The sequence below is a fragment of the Crocuta crocuta genome, unplaced genomic scaffold (assembly GCF_008692635.1).
Source record: "Crocuta crocuta isolate KB4526 unplaced genomic scaffold, BGI_CrCroc_1.0 scaffold131, whole genome shotgun sequence".
Lineage (NCBI taxonomy): Eukaryota > Metazoa > Chordata > Mammalia > Carnivora > Hyaenidae > Crocuta > Crocuta crocuta.
Window position 1 is genome coordinate 15,480,246 of NW_027528977.1, and position 14,043 is coordinate 15,494,288.

General features: G+C 41.8%; 1 protein-coding gene across 1 annotated transcript in view; it reads right to left on the bottom strand.

The window, feature by feature from the left end:
- The window catches only part of DOCK2 (dedicator of cytokinesis 2), a 415,343-nt gene that overhangs the window by 78,391 nt on the left and 322,909 nt on the right, over nt 1-14,043 (bottom strand). Inside the window, exons 29-30 of the mRNA XM_077757359.1 lie at nt 13,083-13,177; nt 1,552-1,630 (exon numbers count right to left, since the gene is read on the bottom strand). Coding sequence (XP_077613485.1) covers nt 1,552-1,630; nt 13,083-13,177 — 174 coding nt within the window. The remainder of the gene's footprint in view (nt 1-1,551; nt 1,631-13,082; nt 13,178-14,043) is intronic.

Consider the following 14,043-nt stretch of genomic DNA (forward strand, 5'->3'; position numbering starts at 1 on the left):
TCTGCAGCTGTGATGTCAGCCACTGCTGTGCTTTGGTCCCGACTTCGCACTGATGTGCTGTGACACTTCAGGCTATCTGCTCATCACCTCCGAGTCTCAGTTCCCACATCCTTCCAGCAGAAAAAGTACTAGTAGTAGTAACTAACTTGTAGTGTAGTGTAAGGGCTGAGAAAGAAAATGCCCATAGAGTGCTTCTCATGAGATCTGCACATGTAAGCCATCAGAAAATGGCAGCTTATCTTTCTATTATCATTATCATAACAGCTCAGTTGCCTAATTTGAATGCAAGGTAGTGGGAGAGAATCTTATTCAAAGATAATGTTTATTAAATACTTACAGGCTGATGCTTTCCAGCAGAATGGAAATCATAGCCCTCAGCCCAGGCATCATCTCCCCAAGGAGACCTACTATGTATTAGGCACAGAGCACAGAGTCTCTGTGAGTATAAAGTCTTTATACTCTTGAAACTTACACTTTACTGGAGGAAAGAGAGAAAAAAAATGTGCCTGTAGACAAATAAGAAACATAATTTCAAATAACATTTAGTGCTATGAAGAGACTACAACAGGCTAAGTGGTAATCCATAAAGACCATGGGATCAGTGTGGAACACTCAAAGGGGCTCAGTCAGGGGAGAAAGCATTTGAATGGAGACTGGTGAAACCTTACAGTGAATTCTCCCAGCAAGCCCCTTAACACATTCCAGTTCTGCAAAAACTCTATGAAATAGAAAGAGTAGGGATTATGAGCTTTTTACAGATGAGCCAACTGATACATGGACATAGCCCAGGCCTTGTCTAAAGTTGCACAGCTAGTCATAGGCCAAAGCCCAGCTAAGAAATGAATAGTCCTGATGAGCAGGAAGAAAATACCATTGCCTCAGTTCACTGGCTACCTCCGAAGGTTGCACTACAAAAGATCCTGGGGGTCAGGGATTTCCCCAGAGGAGGGATCCCCTTTCAGGGACCTTCTCTCTCACATCTCCAGCCAGAGGTAGCAATCTGGACTTTCCCCTAAAGCTTTGAGAAATTGGCTCTTCTTGCCTACGCCTTGAGCATATGTGTCACTCCACTTGCTCCAGGGACATGTTTTGAGGCTCTAAAATCTCAGAGAGGCCCCAGGTATTGTCTGAACCCAAAAAGTGACTTCTGAAAGAATCATGAAATGCACTGGTGAGCTTTATTTTTCAGTGTGAGTGCTTGCTTTTCTAGGCTCCAGTGAATAGAAAAGGATGTGATACATTTCTAAAAGGTGGTACCCACTCTGACAACGGATGACTACAAATCTCTTTAGCATAAGATACATTATATAGCCACATTTGCATATGCTGCTCAGTTAATGATTATTTATTAAATCAAGGGCCTGGTTCTGAACCCTGAGCTTCAATCCAGGGTCTGGTTCCTTCCTTACCCACAATCATCTGTGGAAACTGCCGGAAGCACTGGTATACCTTACGTGTGCTTTGAGGTGTGTTTGATGTAGCAATCAGCCTAAGATGCTAGAGCCGCCTTGCCCGGGCACCCCAAGTACACCCTGGGTGCCTCACACTCACCTGGAACTCAAAGTTCGTGTGTTCCAGGAACTTCTGATTCATGGTTTCTGCAAACTTGTTGATTGCTCTCAGGAAGACCCTGGAAGAGGGGAAAAGTTTACTAGGCCATGTCAGCATGCTAGGTCAGGCACCCCTCCCCACCTTCCAGACCAAAGTTCCCTCAGTGAGGGGCTCAAAGACCCAAGAAGAGGTCAGCTGACCCGCCTGCTCATACTTTAGATGTGGGGCCCCATTCCCTCTGCAAGAACTTAGGAACTAACCATTTGACTTCCTTAGAAAATGTGCAGTATCTCTTGTTTAAACTAGTACAAGCTTATGACATAAAATTTACGTGATCCAGAAAGACAGAATTGCCTCCCCCACCACAAACAAGCAAACAAACAAACCACAAAATTTTATCATCTAAAGAAAACCATCCTTGAGTATTCTGATGAACGTTATGTTCAAAGGTCTCCCTAGATGTATACCCATGAATGGTATTTGAAAGATATCATTTTGATAAATAGGGCTAAATGGCAAATGCTGTTTCACAGCCTGTCTTTTCTACTCAGCAATAAATAGTGTGTTCCTTTCGTGCCAATGAATGCAGATATACATCATGCCTTTTAATCACAGAAGAGCATGCCATTGTATGGATGTATCATGGTTTATGTAATCAGTCTTTTAGTGATGATCTTTCATGCTCAGCTCTTACAGACAGTGTTTCGGTGATCACACTTTTATGTTTGCCTTGCATCTTCTATATACACCTCTTTTCCTGTCTTCTTCTTGAAGTGGTAATACTTAGCAAATGCTATGCACATGTAACATTTTTGGTACCTGTTGTCAAATTGTGTTTCTCCCTAAATGTTTTCTCATCCATCTCTTCCTTCCCTTCCTCCTAACAAGTCCCACTGACTGGGCTTTCTGCCCCCCATCTCTTGCCTCTTCAATGTCAGGACTCCTTTGCCCATGGACAGTTCTAGACCCCAGGATAAGTTCAAACTCTTTCTCTTAACAGTCAATGCCCTTCATGGTTGGACCCCACCCTATCTGGACTAATTTCTCACTGCTATTCTGTGCTTTTTCTTGTTTTCTGATACACAGCTGTATTCCTCCTTTCTATAGAATACCTCTCTTCTTTTACATCTCTTTAGGGGAAGGTCTGCTGCATCTTTGTTCTCTCAAAGGACAGTCATTGCAATTTCTTAGAATTCATCATGGTCTAGGATGACTTATTTGTGTGACTCAATAATGTCTGTCTCCTCCACTGGACTGTACATTCCTTGGATTCAGAGACTCCCTCCATAATCTCATCTATTCTCCAACCTACATGTCTTCGGCTCCCAAACTTACATCTTCCTCCCTGGTCTGTCTCCTGAGCTCCAGCTTGCAACCCAGTTCCTTACTCCACACCCTCACATGGATGACTAATAGGCTCCTCAAACATAATGTCAAAATTTCAACTCTTATTACCTGTAGTCTTCCTATCTAAATTAAGAGTAACTCCATTCTTCCAATTGCTCAGTAGGGGGAAGAAACATCTTTGATTTTTCTCTTTCTCTCATATCCTACACCTGGCCAGTCAGCAAAACCTCCTTAGCATTATTACTTTCAGAATACATTCACCATTTGACTTCTTTTTGTCACCCCATTGCCATTGACCTCAACCAAGCCATGATCATTTCTGTCCTAGATTTCTGTAGTAGCCTCCAAAATGCAACATGCCCAACTGTGATCTAGTTTCCATTGTGTGTCTTTATAAAATCTTCAAGGAGAGTGGCCAGATCTTACCTGTACTGCTCTCTATAATTTTTTATTAACAGTGAATAATCAATAACTACTTGTCCATTGAATGTCTGGCCCAGGGAAAATGCCTATTTGGCCTACTGGAGGCACAATAGGAAGCCAGTAAAGAAAGCATTAATTAGAAGGTTATTGCTTTGGGTAATGATTAGGGCCCAGTTTTGCTTAGGAACTTCTGAGAAACTGTATAAAGCATACCTGCACATCAGAAGTATCCCCTCCCAGGGATGAGGAAACTGGACTATTTATTTACTAATGCCAGCCCTTCACTAGGTGAAAATTACTCCTGAGGACATTAAGTTCCTAGCATGTCTGGCTTGGCTTGCAGGTGCACTGAGCTCTCTCTTTCAGCCAGTGAAAGTCTAGAGAATGAAAGTAGGAAGCTCTCAGGATCTGTGGTAAATATCCCCCAAAGCTGCAAGTATATTCTGGATGGGCCAAGAGTGTGGGCAGGGCACCTAGAGCACGTGTTACATTGGGCATTGCTTGTAAGGAACCTCAACTGGGCATTCATGAAGTACTTAAAGGTTTGTTGAACAAAGAAGACAGTGCATCCTAGTATCAGGATCCCAAGATTTGTACACCCACACATGCACACGTACACACGTGCACGCACATGTACACACAAACACACACAGCTGGATGTGGTTTCTGGCTTTGCCACTTGCCAGCTGTGTGGATTTGGGACCTCTGTTAATATCACGTTGACATCTTGGCTTCCTTGCTTCTGAAGTATCAACAATGTCATCCCTTTCATGGGGTCGCTACAGCCTTCAATGGCACGGTAAGTGCAGAGCATGGTGCCTGACACTGTGGTAATGACAGTAAGATAGCAGCTGTGGCTGCTTCAGACCCTTTCACATGGCTTCATTCATCTTCTGCGGTCGGGGACTGATAGCAAAATGGGCAGACAGGACAAGCTGCAGCCAGTAACCAGTTCTGAGGTAGGCAGGACCGTGTAAAGACAAAACAATAAAAGTTTCACAAAATCCTCCCCACGTCAAGAAGGCAAAAAGTGAGATTTCTTTGGTTTTGCTCTTCTGTCATTTGCGAATATGCTTTTGAAAAATATCTATACTTTCTCCTTAAAGATTAGCATCTGACTCCCCAGATGGAAATGCATTGAGTGGCTGTCATATTATATTGTAAACGTTTTGGAATTGGTAATGTGGTCCCCAAATGAGGGGTTTTACATATTCTCAGAAGCAACAAATCTATTAGCTGTAGTCAGTAATAGTTATTATTTTGACTGTCAGCCCAAATTTGTCTCTGGTTCTCAAAGGCCAGTCAAATAACCAGGAGTTGGTAAATAGTCTGTGTTACTGGTGGGTACTGACAGCAGATAGGACCTGGGGGCAGCAAGTCAAGGTTCTTCCCTCTCTCTGGATTCTTCCACAGCCACCTGCTTTCTTTGGTTTCTCATATGTGGGTTTGGAAAATTTGTGTCTTTTGGTTTCTCTTTAAAATAACTGTAAATCCTAAGCAATAATATGGTGAAGCAGATTGGAATGAAAACATACTCAAGTATCTCTGTTACTCTCAACAATAAGCTTGTATTATTGAAAACAAAGTTCATGATCAAATCTCAACTTAACACTTCCTGCATCTCATTTGTGATGCTTAGCAGGATCTATAAAATCAATAATAACCAGAGCCACAGTTACCAATGATGGGCAAGGCTCTCTGCTAAGTACTTAGCATGGATTCTTTCTGTTTTTCTGATTTTCCTTTTTAATTCTCACATTAATTCTCTCAGTTAGATGTTGTTTCCATTTTAGAGATATGAGTTTAGGTAACTTTCCCAATAACCCATCCAGTACATGTGAAACCAGGATTTAAACAAAAGTATGCTGCCTTTACAACCGAGGTATTTAACCACTATGCTATTCTGTCCATAAGCAAACCTCCATAATTCTGTTCAACCTGAGCTGTGAGCTCACCATATTAATAACAGCAACTACAGAAATAGTTATTCATGTACCCTGTGCTAAGTACTCTAACAGACACTGTTTCATGCAATTCTACAAACTGAGGTAGGAGCTAATGTTACACCCATTTAACAGAAGAAGAAACTGAATATTTGAAAAATAAAATGATCATCTCCCTACATTCATACAGCAAATAAGCAGCAGAGTCCAGACCCAATCTCAGGGTTATCTTTCTCTAAAGACTTTGCAATTAACCAGAGGGATATACTGGCTCCCTTGAAGGCCAGCCTGCACCGTCTTTTGGAGCTGGGTCTGCTCCAACTCGTGCAGCATTTTGCCCAAAGTTCCCACACACTTTGTCCCTATCATCCTGCTGCTCTGCCCACAGCTTCCTGGGCACAAAGCCAACACTTGACTCAGATAGCCTTCCCTGGGTGGCCAGCAGCCCATGGGTGACCTTCTGGGTAGTCTGTGGGGGCACCCAGGCCTGGAATGTAGTTAAATCAAATGCTTTTAGGCAGTCCTATAGCATAACAACTAGGGAGAATGCAGTGACCTACCCCCTGAATAGAAGCCATGAACAGATGACTCTGAGAGGAAGCAAAAGCCACAAGAGAGAGAAGTCAGCTGCTGTAATTAGGAAGAAACTGGCAGAAAGATCCTTGAAGGCACAGTAGGGTCATAATGATGATAGTTAAAACTTAACAAGACAGGGGCACCTGGGTGGCTCAGTTGGTTAAGTGTCCAACTTTGTCTCAGATCATGATCTCATGGTTAGTGAGTTCAAGCCCCACATGGGGCTCTGTGCTGACAGCTCAGAGCCTGGAGCCTGTTTCAGATTCTGTGTCTCTTCTCTCTCTGCCCCTCCCCCACTCACACTCTGTCTCTCTCTGTCTCAAAAATTAATAAACATTTAAAAAAATTTAACAAGATATTACTAAGTACCAGGTCCTATGCTAAGTGTTCTACATGTATTTTCTCAACCAATTTTCACAATATCACAGGAAGCAGGTGCTATTGGTATTACTGTTATTACATAGACTCCTGCAGGTGCTGGAGCAAGTCGACCCTGGGTAAGAGTCCCACTCTGCCCCCCTTTGCTGCTGTGGCCTGGAGCTAGTTGCTTGACCTCTAGGAATCTCAACTGCCCCTTGTGTGAAATGAGCCACGTAAAGAATAGATAAGATGTAGTGTATAAAGCTGGTGGCCAATGCCTCAGCACATAGAAGTCCTCAATAAATGTCAGTCGCTGTTGCTGTCATTATTGTTAACAGCCTGGCCACCTGGTAGCTCCGTGGCAGGAGGATCGAAGGCTGAAAATATTCTGATGTGACAACCAACCCACACCCAGAGGTTGTACTGTGGAAATAAAAGTGAATGCCCTTTCCGGTGAAAACACCCAAGGGAGAGAGCAGGCCTCTCCGAATGCCATTTCCCCTTCCCCCTGCAGTCCATAAGATGCAGTTGATTCTACTGGTTAAAACTTGACAATGGAAATAAAAGAGCTGGAGAAGGGAGCTCTTACTCCTTCCTTTGAGGCAGTGAGAAATCCATTCTCCCAGAGCCTTTAAGCTGCTTCCCTCGCAACACACAAAAGCTCCGTGCACCCAAGAGGTTAGAGTGAATCGACAGCTTCCAGCTCAGCGTCAAGGAACGGCTCACCCCCAGAGCCCCTGACACTGCTCATGTAATCTGGGATTCTAGCGAGGGATGCAGTAGGCTCTTGGAATCAGGAATCCTGCAGCCTGCGAACATCAGGATTAGTTGTGCTATGCTGGCTAAAGAACCCACAAAGAGGCCTCCTTCTGGGCAATATGCACTGGAGGAGGTGAGGTCTACAAAAAGGAGTAGACACTACAAGTTAATGTAGGTAGTAGGAAGGGGAAGCGGGTGTCAGTGATTTGTCAGCATCCTGATGGAGCCACCATACGACTACTGGGCACTGCCCTACTCAATATCCTACACTTGACTTCTGTGACCCCACTGTGTGCCTCTTACGTACTTTAGACAATGTTAGACCTTGAAATATGACACTGATAAAGGTAGATAAGATCTAGCCGAGATTTGCCTTTTCTGTGAAATATTTTGTGTTACCATAGGAATGTGACAAGGAAAAAAAAATAGCTAACACTTATGAAATGTTTGTCATGTGCCAAACACTGTTCTAACTACTTTGCATATATTATTTAATTTCATTTTGGTCCTCCCAATTGTGATAGGTACTGTTATTAGTCCCATTTTACAGGAAGAAAAACTGAGTCATAGTAATTACATAACTTTGCCCAAGGCCATCTTACTATTAAGTGGTAGAGGCAGGATATGGACCCTGGCAGTCATAAATCCTAACTTCTCTGGGTATTCTTTGTGCTCTGAACTCATATTTCTATGGGCACATTTACCATCTCACCAATTGGACCGTAAGCCCCTTGCCTTCTGGGACCATGGCACAGGCCTGCTCTCTAGAGCCCGCATAACCAGGACACTCAATAAATATGTTGGTTGATTTCATCTTGAGATGCTTTGGGGATGTGTACAAATCCCCAAGCCTCCTCAAAATGTTGGATTTCCAGATTGAGGTGCAGATAGAAGGGGAGAAAAGAGGTTCCTAGGTATAATTTTGTTAGTTTACAATATTACGAAGAGCTTCATCACTTAAAAATTTACCATATCATGTAAATCAGATCTTTCTGAAAGCTGCATCTTACCAAACAGAAAAAAAAATGTTCTAACAGAAGGCATTTCTTGCAGTAGACATGTCGCTATGTCTGCACACACAAACAGGACACAGCTGAGGAGACATTCAACTCTGAAAAACTCAATTTCCTCCAACAAACAGATAAATACATTACATATGACTAATACATACACACATAAGTCATAAGTGATAATAGAGAAATTATAAAAACAGGTAAGTTATGGTAATATATAAATAAGGAAGGAAGGAAGGAGGGAAGGAAGGAAGGAAGGAAGGAAGGAAGGAAGGAAGGAAGGAAGGACGGACATTGTAAGGTATAGGAAGTATACTAACCAGCATAGGAAGTATAAATGATGTTCTGAAAAATCCTGCTCAGGACTAAGCCATGCTGCATGTTCGCATGTTCTGCTTGTCCAATTTACATTGAGGTAGTCCACTAATTAGTTTCCTGACCTTGGACAAGTTACCTCTTTGGGTATCTTTCAGTTACCTGAGACACTAAATATGCAGTGGGCACATATATACAATGCACTTCATAAAATGAGCCTCACTATTTTATAGAATGAAGCAGTAGAGATAAAGAACATAGACTTTGAGGCACCTGGGTGGCTCAGTCGGTTAAGCGTCCGACTTCGGCTCAGGTCATGATCTCATGGTTCATGGGTTCGAGCCCCGCATCAGGCTCTGTGCTGACAGCTACCTCAGAGCCTGGAGCCTGTTTCAGATTCTGTATCTCCCTCTCTCTCTGACCCTCCCCTGCTCGCGCTGTCTCTTTCTCTCTCTCTCAGAAATAAATAAAACATTAAAAAAAAAAAAAGAACATGGACTTTGATTGGATGGCTTCTTATTAGCAGAGCAACATTGTGTGAGTTACTCATCTATTCTGTGTCTCAGTTTCCTCATATGCAATATGTGGGTTGTAATAGTTTACATCATAAATTTGTTGGTAAGATTAAATAAAGTAATACAGATTATAAAATTAACTAAGGTATTCACAGCAGTGGGGGATGTAGGTGTTCAATACACGTTAGCTATCGTAACATCACAGCAAATGCAAAAAGCTTGAGAATATTTCAAGTGGTCCATTGTGGACTGAAGATGAAGGACATCTACTAACTCATTGATGTGACCTGGAGGAGAAAAACAGTCATTTTTCTGGTTGACATTAGGCACATCCTTCTCTAGTTCAAGGCTAAGTTTGTTGTCTATATCTGGAGATGGCAATGCTTCTATTCAGTGAGTTTTCTGAGGTACCACTATTGTGCTAAGTAGTAATTCATTCTTCCCTCACAAAAAATACCATGAAATGGAGATTATAATTAATTCCCATTTTACAGATCAGGAAATTGAGAGTCCAAGAGATTAAATGACTTGTCAAGAAATAGAAGTGGCAGAACTAAGAAGTCTGAAACCCGGCTATATTTCTGAGTCTCTTTTTTTTTTTTTTAATGTAGAGACTTAAATACTTAGCTGATCCTTAAGAGATACTAATATTTCTACTTAGAAGACAATTCCACTTCCTTAGATCCTTTAGAAAATCATATTGTAATTTTCTAAGTATAAAGAAACCAAGGATTATGGTATCATCTCTGGGGGCCTGTCCCCCCAAAAAACTAAAGCTCAATGGGATTTGAAGAGGGGGCATTCCTCCAGACTCTTCCATATGCTTCTTCTAAGATGACTGTAGATGATGCAGAAGGAATTGCTGGCCTGGTCAGGGCTCCAGCCTCTTTGGGCTTCCATCATCCTGACCCTGTATAAGGAGTAGATGTCTGTGCATTTATTTGCCTATCCATCATCCATTTCTCCTGCTGGTAATAACACCTAGATTTTTTCTTTGGATAATTACTCCTCCTATCTCCCCTCTTGGTCCTAGGCTTTGTGGTTTGGGTAGAACTAACCATAGCCTCCCAGTTGCAAGGTGAGTCATGTGACCCAAGCTTGACAAAATAGCAAATTTCATTTTCTTGTCCATAAAAGTTTATTAATGGACATGTAGCCTAAGCCAGAACTTTGAAGATTAGCCTGGGGACTGACTCTTTTTCTACCTATTGAAGAAGAGGCCTTTATTTTCTTTCTTTCTTTTTTTTTTTAATATTTTTTATTTATTTCTGAGAGAGAGAGACAGCGTGACCAGGGGAGGGTCAGAGAGAGAGTGAGACACAGAATCTGAAGCAGGCTCCAGGCTCTGAGCTAGCTGTCAGTACAGAGCCTGACGCGGGGCTTGAACCCACAAGCTGTGAGATCACAACCTGAGCCGAAGTCAGATGCTTAACTGACTGAGCCACCGAGGCACCCCGAGGCCTTTTTTTTCTACTGGGGTTGCTAATTCAAGATATATATCTGGAACTTCTAGAGCCCATTTTCCCCACCACAAAGAGAGTATCTACTTGAGAATGAAGCCAACAGGAAAAAGAGCAAAGATAGAGGTACAGATTTCCTACAACACTGCTTGAGCACCTAGATACATCCATGCCTGAAGCCTTTGCTCTGAGATTTTTCAGTCGTCTGAACTCGTAAACTTGAGTCTCTTTTTACTTAGGCAAATTTAAACTAGATTTCTTCAAAAATTATAATCAATAAGTACCCACTGGATATACAGAGTTCATTATATGTATTTATGAATGTCAGGCTCTACAGTAGGAGCTGGAATCTCCTTAGATATAGTGCTTGCCTTCAAGAAGCCCAGTCTTTAGTGACAGAAACAGTCATGTGAAGAGATAATTGTAGTACAGTAGAATAAGGGCCATAATGTGGGCATGTATGGAAACACAAAGAAAAGAACACATTCTCCTACCAAGAGAGAGTTCTAGAAGCACCCACAAAGAAGACATTATAGTGTCAAGAATTTGAAGGATGCTTTCATACTGAGTTTGGTCTAGAAGGGAGGAAGCAATATTTTAATAAAAAGTCATAGAAGAATAAAACCGTAGAGAACAGTGAATAGTTGAATGTATCTAAAATAAAGGGTGAGTTGAAGATGACTCATGTGGGTGCTTCATGTACTTTGGCAAAACCTGAAGGCATTATTGACCAGCTGGTAGACAGGAGGAGGATTCACACACAGTTCAGGAGCTGGCTACTACCATAATACGAGATGACTGAACATTGACATAAGGTACTATCAGCTACATGACTTGTTGAGCTCAGTGCACAATGAAAATGTGAATCTTCTTGTTCAGAAATTACTAAGAATTTCAAGATGGTAAAGGCAGGACATTACACGAAGCATAGGGCTCTGTATAATGCAGGGTCGTAGGCAACAGTACAGGTTGCAGATTCAGGAAACTGGCCCTGACATAGGGGTAAAAACGGGCCCGCCTCTGATCTGTGATGTGAATGAGCCTAATTCCCACCAACACTTTAATCATTGCAAAAGTCAGACCCCCATCTGGGTGATGTGAACAGGGAGAATCAGGGCAAGGTTAGCCCAGAAAGAGAATTCTGACATTTTACTGCTGGGGTGATTTTCCTCCTCCCAACATAAGCTCCAACGCATGGACGTACTTTCTTCTGCCTTGAGAAACCTCTTATCTCCTTCACCACCCCCTAAAGCTGGCCCCAAGAGCACTGTGGGTAAGTGAGGAGGCTATCAAGTCACATGGCTAGCCACTTAGGCATCCAATTAGTAGAAGAATAACTTTTCAGAGGACCGAAAGTTAAGGGATGAAGGTCGTCTGGGACTGGAGTCAGCTCTTAGGCATACATGAGATAGAAGTTCTCAAACTATATCCAATGACAAAATTATTAATAAGTAAATGTTTAGAGTCTTCCCTCTTTGCCTCCCACTAGGGAGAATTCTGTGTCTGCCTCTTCAGCTTCTCTTTTTCTTCCATTCTCTAGGGATATTTCCATTTGCCAGTAAATTCTTGGTTTTGTGATATGGAACAAGGGTGACAGGTAGAGAGACAACACTTCTTGCCAATGTAGAGTGAAGGCCTTTCATGGCAAGGATTTAAAATAAATATACAAAGCCAAAGGGAAGTAAGAGGGGAAAAAAGGGGAAGGGGCCAAGAAGATCCAGTTTTAATTTTTTTTTTAATGTTNCAGTTTTACCTAAGTGTCCATCAACAGATGAATGGATCAAGAAGATGTGGTTTATCTATACCATGGAATACTACATGGCAATGAGAAACAATGAAATCTGGCCATGTGTAGCAACATGGATGGACCTTGAGGGTGTTATGCTGAGCGAAATAAGTCAGGCAGAGAAGGACAAATATCATATGTTTGCACGTATAGGAGGATTAGGAGGAACTTGACAGAGGAACAAGGGGGAGAAGAAGGGCAGAAATGGTGGGGGAAAGGGAGAGAGGCAAACCATGAGAGACTCTTGAATGCTGACAAAAACTGAGGACTGATGGATGTGGGGGGAGGGGGGGATGGGCATGGAGGAGGACACTTGTGGGGATGAGCACTGAGTGTTATGTGGAAACTAATTTGACAATAAACTATTAAAAAAAAAACAAATATACTCAAACTGGAAAAAAAAAAAAAAGAAGATCCAGTTTTAAAGGGGTTTGTGGATAGGGATTGAGAATAAGTTTCTAAGAGAAACTTGAATAAAGCATAGGATGTGAGAGATATTGAGAACCAGAGAAATGAAGAAAGGGAATATCGGAAAATAGTGCTGAGTGTTAACATTTGAATTTCATTTTGATGAGATCATACTATTTGAGAGAAAGCATTTAAGGCTGAAATTGCTTATAATTATTTTTCTCTAATGTTGTGCTGGGTTATGTGGGATCTGGGTTATACTTGGGTTACATCGGTATCCTATGGAATGTTGGTTAAGCGTCTGACTTTGGCTCAGGTCATGATCTCACGGTTTCTGGGTTTGAGCCCCGCGTTGAGCTCTGTGCTGACAGCTAGCTCAGAGACTGGAGCCTGTTTCAGATTCTGTGTCTCCCTCTCTCTCTGACCCTCCCCTGCTCACGCTTTCTCTCTCTCTCTCTCAGAAATAAATAAAACATTAAAAAAAATAAAATAAATAAATTAAGTAGGAAGACTCTGCTACACTTTCTATTTTCACCAGGGAAAAGGTATCCTTACTTTGTCTCTACATGTGCTCTTTAAAGTGATCGCTGCGGTGAGGTAGCTGTTAGGAATGAGTGGCAGCTCACCTGTTCTGAACCATACTCATGGCCATCCAGTCTACAGGATACACGTTTTTCCCAATGAGGTCCTTGAACATGATGAAGGTCTCCATCAAGAAGTCCTGAAATTGTAAAGCAAAACACACCGGTCATCTTGTTTTGTAGGAACTGACTAGAAGTGCCCAGATCTTGTTGGCTGTTTACATTTTTTCTTCATTATTTTTTGGAGGGGCAGAAAAGGAAAGGGCAAGTAACTCCAATGAAACCAGTAGTGGTGGGTTTTTAAATGGAAGCTTCAAGTTGGTTACCAGGAGACTAACAAGCACAAGTGGAATGGGAATATGGAAAGTAAAAACACTCTCAAAACAAAGCACTAGCAATTCTGTCTTTGAGAAGAAGGAAGAAAATGCATGTATTGATGTTGCAATTTTATAATCATCTTCCCAAATATGTATTTAAGAAGGAAATAGTCTACACTTCGTGGAGGCATCTCAGGTCATTTAGCAAACAATTATTAACATGAGCATCTAATTATCAGTACTGTAAACACAGCTCATTCATATGTCACAGACACATCCATGGGCAGATTGGGGGAAACAACCCAGGACTCTCTTCTTCTCATTTGAAGAGGTTCAGAATGGACCTCAACACACCCCATCAGATACTGATTGCAGAAGGCCAAGATTCTGCTCCATTAGGAGTTCTTTCCTTAAGCCAGTGGTTTTCAAAGCATTTAACAGCAGAATTCTTGATCCAAAGAAAATATTACCCAGAACCTAACATATAAAATAGATAAAAGTAGAATATCTGTGGTGTGTGTGTGTGTGTGTGCATGTGCACGCGCGCGCATGTGTTTATGGTAGAAGATAGTGAGAATGGGAGGAATATAATTTGAAAATCACTGCTTTAAGCTAAATTACAAAATTCTGGAAATGAGATCGGTTTCTTTTCAGCAATCTTTGCTTCTAGGAAAATTACCTCAATACTT